At 43.0% G+C, this 14,093-nt stretch overlaps 3 protein-coding genes across 3 annotated transcripts; 1 reads left to right on the plus strand and 2 right to left on the minus strand.

Annotated features, from left to right (window-relative positions):
• On the minus strand, positions 1–6,352 carry LOC108618597 (uncharacterized). The gene is made up of 3 exons (XM_018014676.2): positions 5,861–6,352; positions 978–1,485; positions 1–732 (listed from the first exon to the last, which is right to left on the minus strand). The coding sequence occupies exons 1-3, from the start codon at positions 5,931–5,933 to the stop codon at positions 474–476; spliced, it is 840 nt and encodes a 279-aa protein (XP_017870165.1). The 5' UTR covers positions 5,934–6,352; the 3' UTR covers positions 1–473.
• A 725-nt stretch (positions 6,353–7,077) lies between these two features.
• On the minus strand, positions 7,078–13,092 carry Fpgs1 (Folylpolyglutamate synthase 1). The gene is made up of 5 exons (XM_089475238.1): positions 12,978–13,092; positions 10,542–10,939; positions 10,309–10,482; positions 8,532–9,370; positions 7,078–7,766 (listed from the first exon to the last, which is right to left on the minus strand). Exons 2-5 carry the CDS (start codon positions 10,830–10,832, stop codon positions 7,352–7,354), a joined length of 1,719 nt encoding a protein of 572 aa, XP_089331364.1. The 5' UTR covers positions 10,833–10,939; positions 12,978–13,092; the 3' UTR covers positions 7,078–7,351.
• LOC108618588 (box C/D snoRNA protein 1) lies at positions 11,615–13,165 on the plus strand. Its single transcript, XM_018014667.2, has 3 exons — positions 11,615–11,756; positions 11,830–12,599; positions 12,657–13,165. The coding sequence occupies exons 1-3, from the start codon at positions 11,725–11,727 to the stop codon at positions 12,914–12,916; spliced, it is 1,062 nt and encodes a 353-aa protein (XP_017870156.1). The 5' UTR covers positions 11,615–11,724; the 3' UTR covers positions 12,917–13,165.
• The last annotated feature ends 928 nt before the right edge of the window (positions 13,166–14,093 follow it).

Genomic DNA, 14,093 nt, shown 5'->3' on the forward strand with positions numbered 1-14,093 from the left:
TTTTATAACGAACATTTTTGGTTTAGTGTATTTTTTCATCAAATATGCAATTCAATTTTTATTTTTCACAAAAAAAAAAAAAAGTATCGTTTATCGAGTGCACAAAGTTCACAATTGTTATTACCGTTACATACGAGTGTGTTTAAGTGTGTGTGAGCGTGCGAGTATATATTACAGTTAATTTGACTAAGCCTAGGGTTTACTGATAAGAGCAGACGTGAGGGGAATTGGGATATTCTTATACACTTATCGATAAATGCGATAGATCGATAATTCGATTACGCACTGAAGTAGACATTTAGTTAGAAATAAAAATTCGTATTGCACAAAAGAAAACAAATTCATTCTGATCATCATTATCATCATCATCCTCCTTAACATCATCATCATCATATTTACACAGGCAAACGTGGAATTCGGTTGGACTCTGGTTGGAGTTGGTATTGGCAAATGTCTTGGGGCATGCCGCTCCTCTACATGGGGCAGCCGTGCACGTAGCTGACGTTGCGGAATATGGCAGCCGCGGCGGCCGAGGTCAAGAAGTTGCACGGATTGCCAGCGGCAGCGGCAGCAGCGGCGGCGGCGGCGGCACTGAACGAGCTGGACAAGCCGCTGGGACAGCAGCCGAGCGCATTGCCGCCGCCATTCTCCTGCACCGCAAAGTCCTTCTCTAGGGTGGCCTGATGGCGCAGCTGCTCCAGGCGCAGCTGATTCTGTCGCTTCCACTTAGTGCTGCCAAGAGAGCGAGAGAGAGAGAGAGAGACAGTTTAACATTAGTTACATAGCAACGAGCTGCCTGTCCATCGTGATGGAGCTTCCAAGAGTGTGAAGAAAGTGTAGTCTACTTATAAGCGCAAACAGAAAATTCAATTCAAATTTAAAAATTATATCAAACTCAAATTTCCATGAACTGAAGATATACAGATATTAAAAATGATAAAAATACACTAATGAGCTCTTACATTTTGGCAACTTACCGTCGATTCTGGTACCAGGTCTTCACCTGCGTCTCGGACAGGCTCAGCGTCTCGGCCACATCGCTGCGATCGGCGACGCTCAGATACTTCTGGCAGCGAAACTTGCGCTCCAAGTACGCCAGCTGCGCGTGCGTGAACGCTGTGCGTCGACGGCGCGGCTTGCGTCCGCTCTTGCTCAACTGCAGCTTGTGCTCGGCATAGCTGCCGCCGCCCACGGCATTGTCGCCGCCTGAGCCGGCACCGCCTGCTGCTCCGGAGCCACCGCCCACAGCAGCGGCAGCCAGTAGGCCCGCCGCCATGCCAGCTGCAGCAGCAGCGGCGCTTAAGCCGGCGCCGGAACCAGAGCCCGGTCCCGGTGTAACCGTGCCGCAGGAACCCACGCTCGACTCCTCGTTGTGGTTATAGTGATGCGACAGCAGCAAATCCTGCTGGCAGCCATGCGCCGTCGAGTCAGGCGTCGAGCGATCCTCAATATCAATGTCCGAGTCATCGTTAGACAATTCGATCTCTGTCGGAGCGAGATGTAAAAAAACCGAAGGGATTACCTATGCTTCATAAGAACTATTCAAGGGCAATGATAAAAGTCTTGTAAATCTTTTCTCTCAGCCAGTCTCAGAATAACTCTACTGTCGCTCTCTCTCTCTCTCTCTCTCTCTCATTCCTTATCATTTTCTCGATCTCTTTCTGTCTCCTTCTCTCTGTGTGTTTCTCTCTCTCTCTGTCTCTCTCTCTTTGTCTCTCTCTCTCTCTGTCTCTCTCTTTGTCTCCCCTCTCTGTGTGTTTCTCTTTTTGTCTCTCTCTCTCTCTCTCTGTCTCTCTTTCATTCTCCCAGTCTCTACCACCCCATCTCTATCGCTCTTTCTCAGTCTTTCTTACCCTCTCTCTCTCTCTCTCTGTCACCATCTATATCTTTCTTCCAGTCTATCCCTCCCCCCCCCTCTCTCTCTCTCTCTGTCTCTGTCTCTGTCTCCCTCTCTGTATGTGTTTTGCTCTCTCTCTCTCTCTGTCTCTCTTTTACTCTCTCAGTCTCTGCCATCCTCTTTCTCTATGTCACCTTCTATGTGTTTCTCTCAGTCTATCTCTCTCTCTCTCTCTCTCTCTCTCTCTCTCTGTTTCCCCCTATGTCTTTCTCTCCTAACCCCTCTCATATGTCTCTTTTACTTTATCTCCCCCTTTCTCTCTGCCTCATATAATTTCCCAATCTCTCTCTCTTCCCCTCTAGCATTAGCTCAATTATTTATCGAGTATCAGACCATTCTCATTCTCAAAGCCCAACACGAGATCAAGAATTCTATAGATAGAATGTAGCATGCTTTTAAGCGCAGCGTGTCGTTAATGCGTTCTCCGCTGCAAGAGTCAAAGAGGCTGAGAGATTGAGCAAAGAGATGCTGTCAGGCTGACGCTGAGGCTGAGGGAGAACCTGAGAGGTTAAGAGCTTCCAAGTCTCGAGAGATGAGCGCGTGCAGGCACTTTGGTCAGGCTGTGGATAACCGATGGCTGGACTCATTACCATCCAGCTGCGACCACAGGACGCAAAGACAACGCAAGCTGTGCGAAGTGGGGGCGTGGCATTAAGTGGGCGTTCGTTCGTGTCCATTAAGAAATGAAGGCAAGACAAGTGGCGGGGGGACGGGAGAACGCGCATGAAATTTGTGCCCATTGACTCAATCAAGATGTTATTTATATCCGATGCGCATATCCCTATATAGATTATATATATTCTTTCTATATATATGTACACCATGCCAGCTGCGCTGCGGGGCAGCCTGATTAAATTCACGTGCTTTTGCTCGAGATGCTCAAATGTTTCCTTCCTATTGGAATTTACGGTCAAAGACGAAAGCAGAAAAAAAAAAAAACAAAAAAAAACAACCACCAGCAGGAGGCGGCTGCAGCAACGGCAGAGCCTGTTCACGTGTGCCCAGCAAGGATTCTACTTGATTTTTATATAGATATATGCACATACTATATACGTATATATAGCAAATATATATCATATTTGCGCTGCGGAAATTATTTTTATATTTTAACCCCAAATGCTTTTTGACTTCGACAACAACTAAGATAGAAAGAAAGGGAGATAGAGAGAGAGAGAGAGTGGGCGAGGAAGGAAGGAAGAGAGCATAAAACATGTGAATGATGATTCAATTATGCACGTGTGTGTGTGTGTGTGTGTGTGTGTGGGTGTGGGTGTGTGAAGCAGCGTGTGTGGCTCGTCTCAAGTGAGTTCTTTTTAGATTTTCGATCAAAAGTCACGTCGTATCAATTTGCGGCACAATTGCCATTTAATGGGTACTTCAACTCCGAGAAACAAGTCATATATACATATATAAATACATACATCTATAATATTCATATATGGAGAGAGTAAGCGATATTTAGTCGAGTTTTCACATGATGATTTCATGTCAACCTAAAGCAAAGCAAATTTATCTGCAGAAGTTCCTAGCGAATACCCAGAGAAGCTAGAGTGCTCGACTTGTAGATACCCACTAAACTCACACTTACATTTAGTACGCTAGCTCTTTGCATCTATGATTTATCTATGACCTATTTATGACATCTATAACACATTAGCTCAAGCCTATTATCGATTTCATGCTATCGAAACTTAGCGATTATTATTGTAGAGCCATACCTGAATTGTAAGTGCGACAGTAAGAGCTTTGCATAGTATTTGAAGTCTTCAACTCTTTGATGGGATCATGCTAGGAGAGGAAGGAATGGAAAAACAGTTCTTGCCGGAGCCAGATGTCTTAGGAGGGACAGACCTAAATCGTATCAGGGCAAGCTGGTAATCACGGCACTTCGAAGGACGGACAGTCGAAGAGACGGAATATCTTGTTAGGTATTGACCACACCTAGTTCTATAAGAAGCAGGGAAAAGGATTCTTAAACCTCAGGTTCGAATTGAGCTTGAGCTTAAAGACCATCGTCAGATTGAGCCTCAGCTTCGACTTGAGCTTCAATATGGATATAGACATGGACTTTGGCTTTAGCTTCGTCTGGAACTAACTTCGCTTTTGATTCTTGGCATTGGAGTTACTTATAGCTTACACTATGAAGCCTCAGTCTTACTTTCAGCTCAACTCGGGCTTGAATTTAGAGCTGTAGATGGGTTTCAGCTTTAGCTTCGACTGCAGCTTGGGTTTGATTTACAGGCTTGATTTACAGGTTTGGGGCTCAGGATTAGACTTAAGGCATCTGATTCAAGGCTTGAGCATGATTGAGCTTGTGCTTGGAACAACTCGTGTTATTCTTGGGATTCAGCTTAATCTAAGCTTCAGCTTAATCTCGAGCCAGGCTAGCTTCTAGCTCAGGCTTGAGCTTGGGCCTCAGCGAGAGAGCGCTCCAGTCTCAATCTCTGCTCGTTGCGCCTTAGCTTGCCTATTTCTTAATTGTCTCGCAGTACTCTGCTGTGTGGCGGCCAATTAGCTGGCACTTTACATGCACCACCCAACCACCCACACATACTTCTCTGTGTCAAACCGCTGAGCAATTGGCCGCTGGCATTTAAATCTCACACCTCGCCACAATTAGAAACGACAACAAAACTTTTAGCAACAAAATTGAGAGGGCGAAGGGCTACAGGGCTAAGGCGTTGGGTGAGCGGGTTGGGTTGGGTTGGGTGGTGCAGTGAGGCGTGTGCATACGGTTGAAGCAACAATTGCTCGAGGCAATAATTTAATTTGTTGTTGCTGCTGTTGTTGTTGGCGATGTTGTTGTTGTGGTTGTTGCTGTGCTCGTAACTCGCGCTCGAGCAATTTGTCACGTACAACAACTTTGATTGTTTAGCCCCGGAATCAGCCAGCAACAACAATGACAACAACGAAAAGAAGAAGAATGTGAAAACAATGCTATGCAAATGCTTAACACCAAACAAAAGACTAAACGTAGATTGTACACGGCTAATAGACACCCTAGAATCTGCATAGAAGTATGCTATGGAAATGGACCCTAGTAAAAGAGAAAGAGATAGAGAGAGAATGAGAATGAGAAAAAATGTGAGAGACCGAGAAAGTTTGATAGAGGCACAGTAAAACTGAGGGACAGTGGGAGAAATAAAAAAGACTATAAGTGAGTAAGAGGCAGAGAATGAGTGCGAAGCGAGAGAGAGAAAGAGTGGGAGGATGAGAAATGAGAAAGAAATAAAGAAAGGAAACAGTGAGGAAAAGAGAGATTAGTGAAGAAATAAAAAGGAAAGCGAAAAGTCAGAGCGAGTGAGAAGAGAGATGATATACAAGTTAGAGAGAGAGAGAGTGAGAGAGAAGGGCGCAAGGGCCAGGAAGTGCAGAAAGAGATACAGAGATCTACAGATAGACGACAGCTTATAGATTCTAAATATCGCAAAAGTCAAATCAAAACCATTTACATCTGTGATCCTTAGTCAATATACCCTTCCATATGGGTATTCCAGGGTATCAAACCGCCTCAGGTGCTCTCGCATTTATATGACTTGAGCTTTGTGTTTCTCTGTTTGCATTTGTTCTCTAATTATGCATGACATTAAATAAAGTTTAGCTCAACAATTACAACTATTTAGTAGCTAATTGCTTTCAGCTTGCGTGTGTGTGTGTGTGTGTGTATGCAGGTGATAGGTGATATGAGATTGAAGATATAAGATATTCATCAGAAGATGGAATTCAGAAGATGAAAGATGGAGGATAGGAAAAGGAAGACAGAAGATAGAAGAAAGAAAATAGAGGATAGGTAAAAGATAGAAGATTGAGGTTATAACCATTAGAGATAGTTAATCATTTCAACCCATTGCAATAAGATTAAAAAAATATCCACGAGAGAGAGAGTGAAAGAGAGAGAGAGAGTGAGACGATATAGTCAGGAAGATAGAAAGCCCCAAAATTTCCAATTGTAAATTCGCTTACCGGAATCCGTTTGTCGCCGGTTGATTAGGTCACCCAGTAGATCGCGTATTAGAAACGATTTTGAACTTTGCATCTTGAAGCTTGGGCACTTTGAACTTTGAACTAAATACACAAATTTTCAAAATTGTTTAAGATAGCTCAAAGCTGTACACTTATCATTGCGTTTTGCTTTTTGAGATATTTTATCGTTTATTTTGACACAACACTTTAAAACAAATATTTAAAAAAAAAATCTTGTTTGCTTTGTTTAAACAGGAATTCCGTCGGCAGGCGCTGAGCAGCTTTCACTTATTTGAAGCTCTGCATATTTGTTGTTTATGTAGTTGGGTTTAATTAAATTTCTGGCAACGCTGGCAGCTGAACCGTTAAGCGCAGAGTCAAATGAACAACTGAAATGTGAACGTTTATTAATCCTTTTAGCGCAGCGCAAGGCTCTCACACACATACACACACAGACGCGCGCGCACACACACAGACACACAGCGACTAGAAAAAAAGTGAATTACACGATTTGTTGCTGTAAACGGCACAGTTTAGCGTGCACAGCCGGCAGTCGCAGCGCCCACAAGTCGGCAATGGCAGCCGCCCAACCACCAATCCCGACCCCGTCCCCGTCCCCGCCCACGCCCCCGCCGTCGCTCCATCAGACAACTCGCCTGGCATGTTAACATCTCATTTAGCTGTGATTTAATCAGTCAACTATGCTGCCATCTCGCTCGCCCCCAACGCCAAGTCCTGCTTCCGTTACGCGTTAGCCATTTTGTTTTTACAAACACACAGAGCGCAGCGATTGACAGCACAGCAAGCTAGCTGGCTCACTCGCACAGTCATCGCTGCCGCCGTCGCTGATTGGTCGACGGGCATTGCTCAAACAACCCTGTCGCAGGCAGCTGACAGCAGAACAGCCTGCTGCAGCTCGCACTCAGGTGCCAGCCGCACATTCAGCCAGTGTTGCCTGCCGTGAAATTAACGTCCGCATCGCAAATGCGCTTTGCCGTCGGTGTCGGTGATTCTTTTTAAATATATATATTTTTTTAACGTGCTTAGTCCAAATGGGCATTGCCGACGGTTTGGTATTGGGTGAGATTCAAAGGAAGAGAATTGATACATCAGATTCGTCTATCAAACAATGTTTTAATTTAAGTGGAACATTTGTTCAACTGCATGTGCATGGCTCACCTTTCGAATACCACCTGTTTAGCAATTCAAAGCACAAGTAAACCAAATAAATATTTGTCATTTATTGTTGTATTGTATATTCGTTCGCTATGTACAGCATATAATTTCGTTATAGGGAAAACTGGGATTGTGCCTTAGTGTTACAGATTGGATGAAATTTTTCATTAATGGCCAAATGAGTTATAAACTCGGATTTCAAGTCCTATGGGGAAATGTTTACAAAAAGAAATTTATACTATCTTGGATTAAATATCTAGTCTATAATCTAGAGAAACATAGCTTTCAATTACAGTGCAACTCAGGTGTTCTCACTCAGGTGCTGCCATTTGTTGCCTTCGACTCCGAATGGAAATCGTCCAGCATCAAAATGGCAGCACCCAACAAATGAATGGATCCCGTGATAAGCACATCCAGCTCAATATGGGCCGGATAACGTGTGCGCATCTCAACGAAAGCATCCCAGACCGTATTATACATTCGTCCACGGTTGACCTGCTTATTAGCATCGCACAGCTTCTGCCAGGTGGCGGCGATCAGGCTGGCTCGCTCCCGCTGCGCCTCATCACTGTAGCAGACGCTAGTCTGGTTGGGATCATTGGCCTTGGCACTGGACAAATTCGGCACAAAGCAGACCATATCGAACCTACACGACTGCTGCAGCACCTGCAGCAGGGCCTTTGTATCCGTATCGCCAGTACGATTAAAGACCAAGATACTTGGATTGCGACTGCAAATAGAGAAAGATCATTATAGAGAACTGTCTATAGATGGTGTAGATAGAAGAAATAGTATGGGCAGATCGTACTAACAGCATTATTGGTGCAGATAATTTAGACATTGTAGCGTAAATGGAATGGTGTAGATAGTAGGACTAGCATGGATAGTACGGATAAGAAAGATAGATAGATGTAGTATGGATAGTAAATAAGGCATGGGATGGAATAGACCGTGTGGATAGTAGATATAGAGATAGTATAGCCTCTATAGATGGTATGACTGGTGTCGATAGTATAAGATAGCATAGCATAGTATGGATAAGGTAGGTAACAGGGATAGTTAAAATAGGATTGTAAGGGTGAATAGATTTATAGACGGAACGGATACATAGCTATAGTAGATAGTTGGTAGAGAATAGATGGTAGAGGACATGGATAGTACAGATGGTCTGAGTCCAAAATAGGGCTTAAGCAAATACAGTAGAATTCGGTTATAACGACTCCGCTTATAGCGTCTGTACGGTTATAGCAACGAAAATTCTGGCTCCCAGACGAACTTCTATGAGCAAACTTATACGGTTATAGCGACTTCTAGTATAACGACGGTCCATTGAGTGTCGTTATAACCGGATTTTACTGTATATAGATAGATGGTATGATAAGGCATATCCAGAACAGATAGTATATAAAGTATGGATAGTCTATGCCCCACACTGTATACATATCAACTACCTCTGATGTCATCCATAATTTCCTCTATGATCTATATGGCCTACCTTGATTTGGTGCTCTTCTGATACCAGTTGCAGCAGACGCGTATGCTCTCCACTGTGTGAGCTCCGTCGAGATGGATGCGCATATTCTCGTAGTTGACCAGCTGGCAGCGACCTGGCCAATTGGCCTGGTTGATGCCGTGGAGCACCTCGTCGGTGAGCTGCAGCCAGTTGAGGGGATAGTCGCGATGCAGTCGACCCGTTGACTGGCGCAGCCAGTCGTAGGCCAGCGCGATGGCCAGGCAGCCATTGAGTCGAACATAGTCGTTGCAGCTGTTCAGGTAGTCGGAGCGCTGGTTGAGGGCGAATAGCTCTTCGGCCTGGGGCACCTCGAAGAGCTGGGCGTGCTTTTCGGCTGCCCGTTCGCGTATCACCTGCAGGCACTCCGGCTGCGTCACGTGCGTATAGACGTGGGCGCCCGGCTTGATGATGCCCGCCTTCTGCCAGGCGATCTCCTTGATGGTGTTGCCCAGCACTTGCGTATGCTCCAGGGACAGGGATGTGATGCCCGCCGTGCGCACATTGCGCAAAATGTTCGTGCAGTCGAGCTCCCCGCCGATGCCCACCTCCAGCACCACCACATCCACACGCTCCGCGATGAACACATGGAACCCGACTATGGTCAGGAACATAAAGAACGCCGGCATATCCCGGTCATGCTCCCGCCCGTACAGCAGACGATCGTAGACCAGCCGGAAGAAATGCGTGAACTTCGCCTTGGCCAGCGGCTCGCCATTGATCCGTATGCGCTCGTTCGTGGACACCAAATGGGGCGAACTGTAGAAGCCCGTCCGAGCTCCATACTGCCGCAATATCGACTCGGTCAGCGCACAAGTGGAGCCCTAAAATGAAACCAAAGTCACTCACAGCACCAAATCAAAGCAATTACAATAAAATAGCTCAAGCCGAAGCCAGCACACAGTGCATTCGCTATTCACATACAGAATTAACACTTTTCACTTCTCACTTATCAGCTATCAGCTATCAGTTCTCAGTTCTCATTTCTCGGTTCTCAGTTGTCAATGAACATGCTAATTAAGTCATGTCATGTCATGTATGTTTGTATATAAGTAAATATTTCATAAAAAAAAATAAATAAAAAAATAAATATTACAAAAATAAAAATAAAAGAAAAACAAATAAAATAAAAAACATGCAAAATATTATAAATAAATTTGTTAAGTGTAGAAAGTATGAATTTGTCATTACTATACTTTTTTTTTTTAGCTAGCTTTCATACTTTCGTTTTCTAAATATAATTATACTAAACTACTATACTATAAATTTAACTTATTCAATTTAACAATTTGTAGTTTTTAAGTCAAGAAACTCTATAAATTTCTAATTTCTGATTTACAGAAAGTCAAATTTTGAAAACTTAAAATGCTCTTTTCATAAAATAAAAAATGAATATATCATTATAAATAAATATATAATAACAAATCGAAAAACAGAACAGAAAATATGTTTATCAAATTCCGCTGGGAATTTGAATCAATTCAAAGGTGTTAAGTGCTCAGGGTTTATCAATAGATAGTTAACTTAATGAAAATTTGGCCCTATCTAATCTTTTGGTCAACTAAAAATATATGCAAAGTTTATGAATAGTTGATGAACTTTTTAAACCAATTTCCTACTATTTAATTATATTTATATATAGAAGCAAGCAAACATGCATATAGACTTGTATTTTTTTTTTTTTAGCACCTCGTGTTAATTTCCTATTGTTTATCAAACAGGAAAAGCGGCAGGGTGAAGGGGGTTGACGGAAGCTACGTACCTTGCCCTTGGTGCCAGCTACGTGAATAACAGACAGCTTCTCCACATCCTCTAAGGTTAGGCCACTCCGCTCCAGATACTTCAATGTAATGGCCAGCGTATCGCAGCGAGTGTTAATCGAATTCTGGATGCTTTCCCGATTCGACTGCAGATTCTTCAGCTGCTCAATGTCAGCCTGGAAGCAACAACAAACAAATAAGGGATCTCTGCACCCCAGCCAGGCAGTTAACTTACATTGTATTCGGCTTCCTCCCGGGCATCCTGCTCGGTGAGCGTCCTACGACGATCCGAGAAGACGAGCTCCGAGAATGTATACTTCATCTGATCCGGCTGCGGCTGGGAGCAGCCATTAATGCCATTAATGCCGGCAGCTGGCCTGGGCAGTGCCTTCAGTGTGGGCGGTTTTGTGGCCAACTTGCGCAATTTGATCGTATTGTTCATCCGTCTGGTGCTGTTCAGTAATGCCACATCCAGGCAGATCGTCGTTATTGTTCGTACTGATCGAAGGGGCTTTCGCAATGGCATTCTATTACGTTTAACGCTTTCTCTCTTTCTCTCTCTCTCTCTCTTTCTGTCTATGTTAAAGCTCTCTCTATCGCTCTCAGTGCTTCTCTTGGTATCAATGTTAAGCTCTGCGTTAAAATATATAATTGATCAAATAATAACAGCGAATTGACAAATTTATAATATAAACAATATAAATGCGTGTGCGACCAAGAAAAGATTAGATAAGATCAATGTGATTTATTAATCGAACATGCAACGATGACATACAAATTTACACATACACATATTTCATTTATTAAGATCTAAGCATGCAAAATCAAAACAAATTCAAAGATAACGTATATATTGATAAGGCGCAATTTCGCAACAAGTGGATAAATATCGCTTACAGTTAATATCAGCACTAGCGATAACGATACATTTCAAAAAAACTTGTTAGGTGGCAACATCAAAAAAGCATGCACACATGTGCACACAGTACTACACACACATACCCACATACACAGGCGCATTCACGCGGTTTCGTAGTATTTACATTTTTTTTTTTAATGTTCACAGCAAATTTTTATGATGAATTATTATGAAGATGAATTATAACGTGCTAAGTGCAGCTGGCATTTACAGTAAAGTGTACAGTGGTACCGCTGTCACCGTAGGCCGACAGTTTTTGTTTCACAAGTGGAAAACATTTAGAATTTATATTTAGTTTTTAACCGAAAGCGAAAACCGCGTTTTTACACTTTCCACACGCTGCACGTGTGAGCGTGTGAATGGCAAAACTACAAAATTGCGATAAATTCAGTGCTTGCTGTGTTTACGTTTGCTGCTGTATGTGTGTGTGTATTTGAGTACGTGTGAGCGTAAGTGCGTGTATGAGTGCACGCACGTGTAAACAATAATAAGAAAAACCATGACGGAAACAACGGATGTGCCAGCATCTAGGTAAGTGCCATAAAATACGAAATTGAATATAATTGAATTCATGATACTATTGTCTACACACACACACTCACAGTCAGATTTCGCGTCTGGGCAACTGTGAGGTCTGCGCCAGGCAACCGGCGCGCTACGCCTGCCCCAAATGCGAGGTGAAAACGTGCTGCCTCACTTGCGTGCAGATCCACAAGCGGGAGCTGGAGTGCGACGGCAAACGGGATCGCACCAAATTCATGCCCATGAGCGAAATGACCGAACGTGAATTCATGAGCGACTACTGCTTCCTCGAGGAGTGCACACGCTATGCCGAGCATCGCAAGAAGGACCCGTGCAAACGCTATACGCAGCAGCAGCGACAGCTGCCTCTGCCACTGTATCGGCTGCGCAATGCAGCCGCAGAGCGCGGCACACGTCTGCAATTCATGCTGGCCAACTTCAGCCGGCACAAGGAGAACCGCACGTACCTGCACTGGAAGGAGCGCTGCATCTACTGGCAAGTCGAATGGCTGTTTGTTCATATGGATAGCGAGACGCCGACACGCTTCGTGGAAAAGCGCTGCAGTGAACAGCAAACACTCGAAGAATTGCTGGAAAAATATCTGGATATACAGCAGGACTTGGCCAGCAGGCACCGCAAAGTGTTGCAACATCATCAGACCGCTGGCATTGGCGAGCTCAGCCTCTGGCTGCGTGCCGAGGGCGTCAAGCGGAGTGGCCAACGCTGCTACTCCCTCGCATCCTATAGAACACTCGGCTCGAGCCTGGCGGGCAAGACAATTGTCGAATATCCAACCATATATGTCAGCTACGAACAGCGTCCACCTGCTGGCCTTGAGGCGATTGATAGCGGTAAGTTTTCGACTCGGCCTGTTCAATGCGAGCCGCTGTAGCTTTCGATCTTTGCAGATGAAGAAGAAGAGGAGGCAGCTGGCACTGATCCGCAACCAACGGCCGCAAAACGTTCCAAGACTGAGGCAGCTGATCCAACTGAGCGAGCTGAGCCACCAGAGCCAGAAGAGCCAGAAAAGCCAAAGAAGCAGCTGCCCGAGCTCTTGGACCTTTACTCATTGGCAGATAGCTTTGGCGTCGACAACTCGCCGGAGAGCAGTAGCAGCAGCAGCAGCGACGACGAGCTGCTTAGTGTTAATGAAAATGTAGACAATTAATCAATAAGCAAACAGTTTAAACAATTAGCATAAGATTCAGTTAACTTTGTGGAGGACTTACAAAATATTGCAAAATTCGTGCAAAAACATTGACAGAAATTTCGTCACTAACCTAAAACGAATGTTGTGAAAGAAGTGACGAATAGAAAATACCCTGTTGAACATTATTATACACCTAATATAAATATTGTATAAATCTATTCTGTAAATAGAAAAGGGCGCTCAAAATCATGGCCAAGTTAAAATGGAGATTGCATTTATTTCTATAAGCTGAACTGAGCTGAGTTACTCGAGCAGCCAAAAATGCCATACGAATTATGTATATATTTTATGGGAAAATATATAAGCTTTATATAAATAGGTGTAATCATATTTAATTAGCTAATAGAGTCGATCTTTGCATGACGTTCCAAAAGAGCTTTACAGATTTAGTGAAGCACCTGCAAGTCCCATGAAGTGGAACCTATGCAATATGAACTGAGTTAATTGCTCAAAAAGCTAGTAAGGCTGTGCAGCCCTGCGCAAAGCTAGTTCCGCCAATTCAAATGTGAACTGTTTTCCGCAAATCCATCTTCCTCTATTGGCATCTCTTTCCCACACATGTGATGGAAGGCACTCAAAATGGCAAACACAGAATTTCAAATTTATTTATGAATTTATTTATTTTGTTTTATTTTTTTATAGGCTAATTAAATAATAAGACTTCTAGGGGTTTGAAAAAACTGTCAATTTTAGCTCTGCCCATATGTATATATATCAAGATTATATATATATCTGTATAGACATAATCATATGTGAGCTCTTTGTGTACAATTCGTGTTTGTATAATGCAATTTCTTTAATTATAGCATTATATACGATATACCAATTAGTTGCTTTTGTACATCATACAATAAGTGCACAATATTCATAAATATATATATTTCAATTTATATATATATGTATGTATATATAAGTTATAAATTTCATTTTGTATTTGTATTTTTAAATCGATTTGTTTTATTTTTGCCTGCACCAGTTTGTTTTTTTTTTTCTTTCTTTCTTTTTTAGTTAACTAAAAATTAAATTAATTCTGATTTTACACAAAAAATTATAATAATTAACACATATAGACAAATAGTCGTAACAATCAAAAATTAACATTGTTTCTGCATACAAAAAAAAATTAAAATTAAAA

Source organism: Drosophila arizonae, chromosome X (assembly GCF_054131065.1).
Source record: "Drosophila arizonae isolate 15081-1271.41 chromosome X, UAZ_ARI_1.0, whole genome shotgun sequence".
In the NCBI taxonomy this organism is placed as follows: domain Eukaryota; kingdom Metazoa; phylum Arthropoda; class Insecta; order Diptera; family Drosophilidae; genus Drosophila; species Drosophila arizonae.

Excerpts from the sequence above, each read along its gene's own strand:
- LOC108618597 (XM_018014676.2), bottom strand. The coding sequence starts at position 5,933 with ATGCAAAGTTCAAAATCGTTTCTAATACGCGATCTACTGGGTGACCTA. Across the intron at positions 1,486-5,860 it reads CCGGCGACAAACGGATTCCG|AGATCGAATTGTCTAACGAT; the intron begins GTAAGCGAATTT and ends TCGCTCCGACAG. Across the intron at positions 733-977 it reads ACCTGGTACCAGAATCGACG|CACTAAGTGGAAGCGACAGA; the intron begins GTAAGTTGCCAA and ends CTCTCTTGGCAG.
- LOC108618588 (XM_018014667.2), top strand. The coding sequence starts at position 11,725 with ATGACGGAAACAACGGATGTGCCAGCATCTAG. Across the intron at positions 11,757-11,829 it reads ACGGATGTGCCAGCATCTAG|TCAGATTTCGCGTCTGGGCA; the intron begins GTAAGTGCCATA and ends ACACACTCACAG. Across the intron at positions 12,600-12,656 it reads CCTTGAGGCGATTGATAGCG|ATGAAGAAGAAGAGGAGGCA; the intron begins GTAAGTTTTCGA and ends CGATCTTTGCAG.
- Fpgs1 (XM_089475238.1), bottom strand. The coding sequence starts at position 10,832 with ATGCCATTGCGAAAGCCCCTTCGATCAGTACGAACAATAACGACGATC. Across the intron at positions 10,483-10,541 it reads GGGAGGAAGCCGAATACAAT|GCTGACATTGAGCAGCTGAA; the intron begins GTAAGTTAACTG and ends TGTTGCTTCCAG. Across the intron at positions 9,371-10,308 it reads TAGCTGGCACCAAGGGCAAG|GGCTCCACTTGTGCGCTGAC; the intron begins GTACGTAGCTTC and ends GTTTCATTTTAG.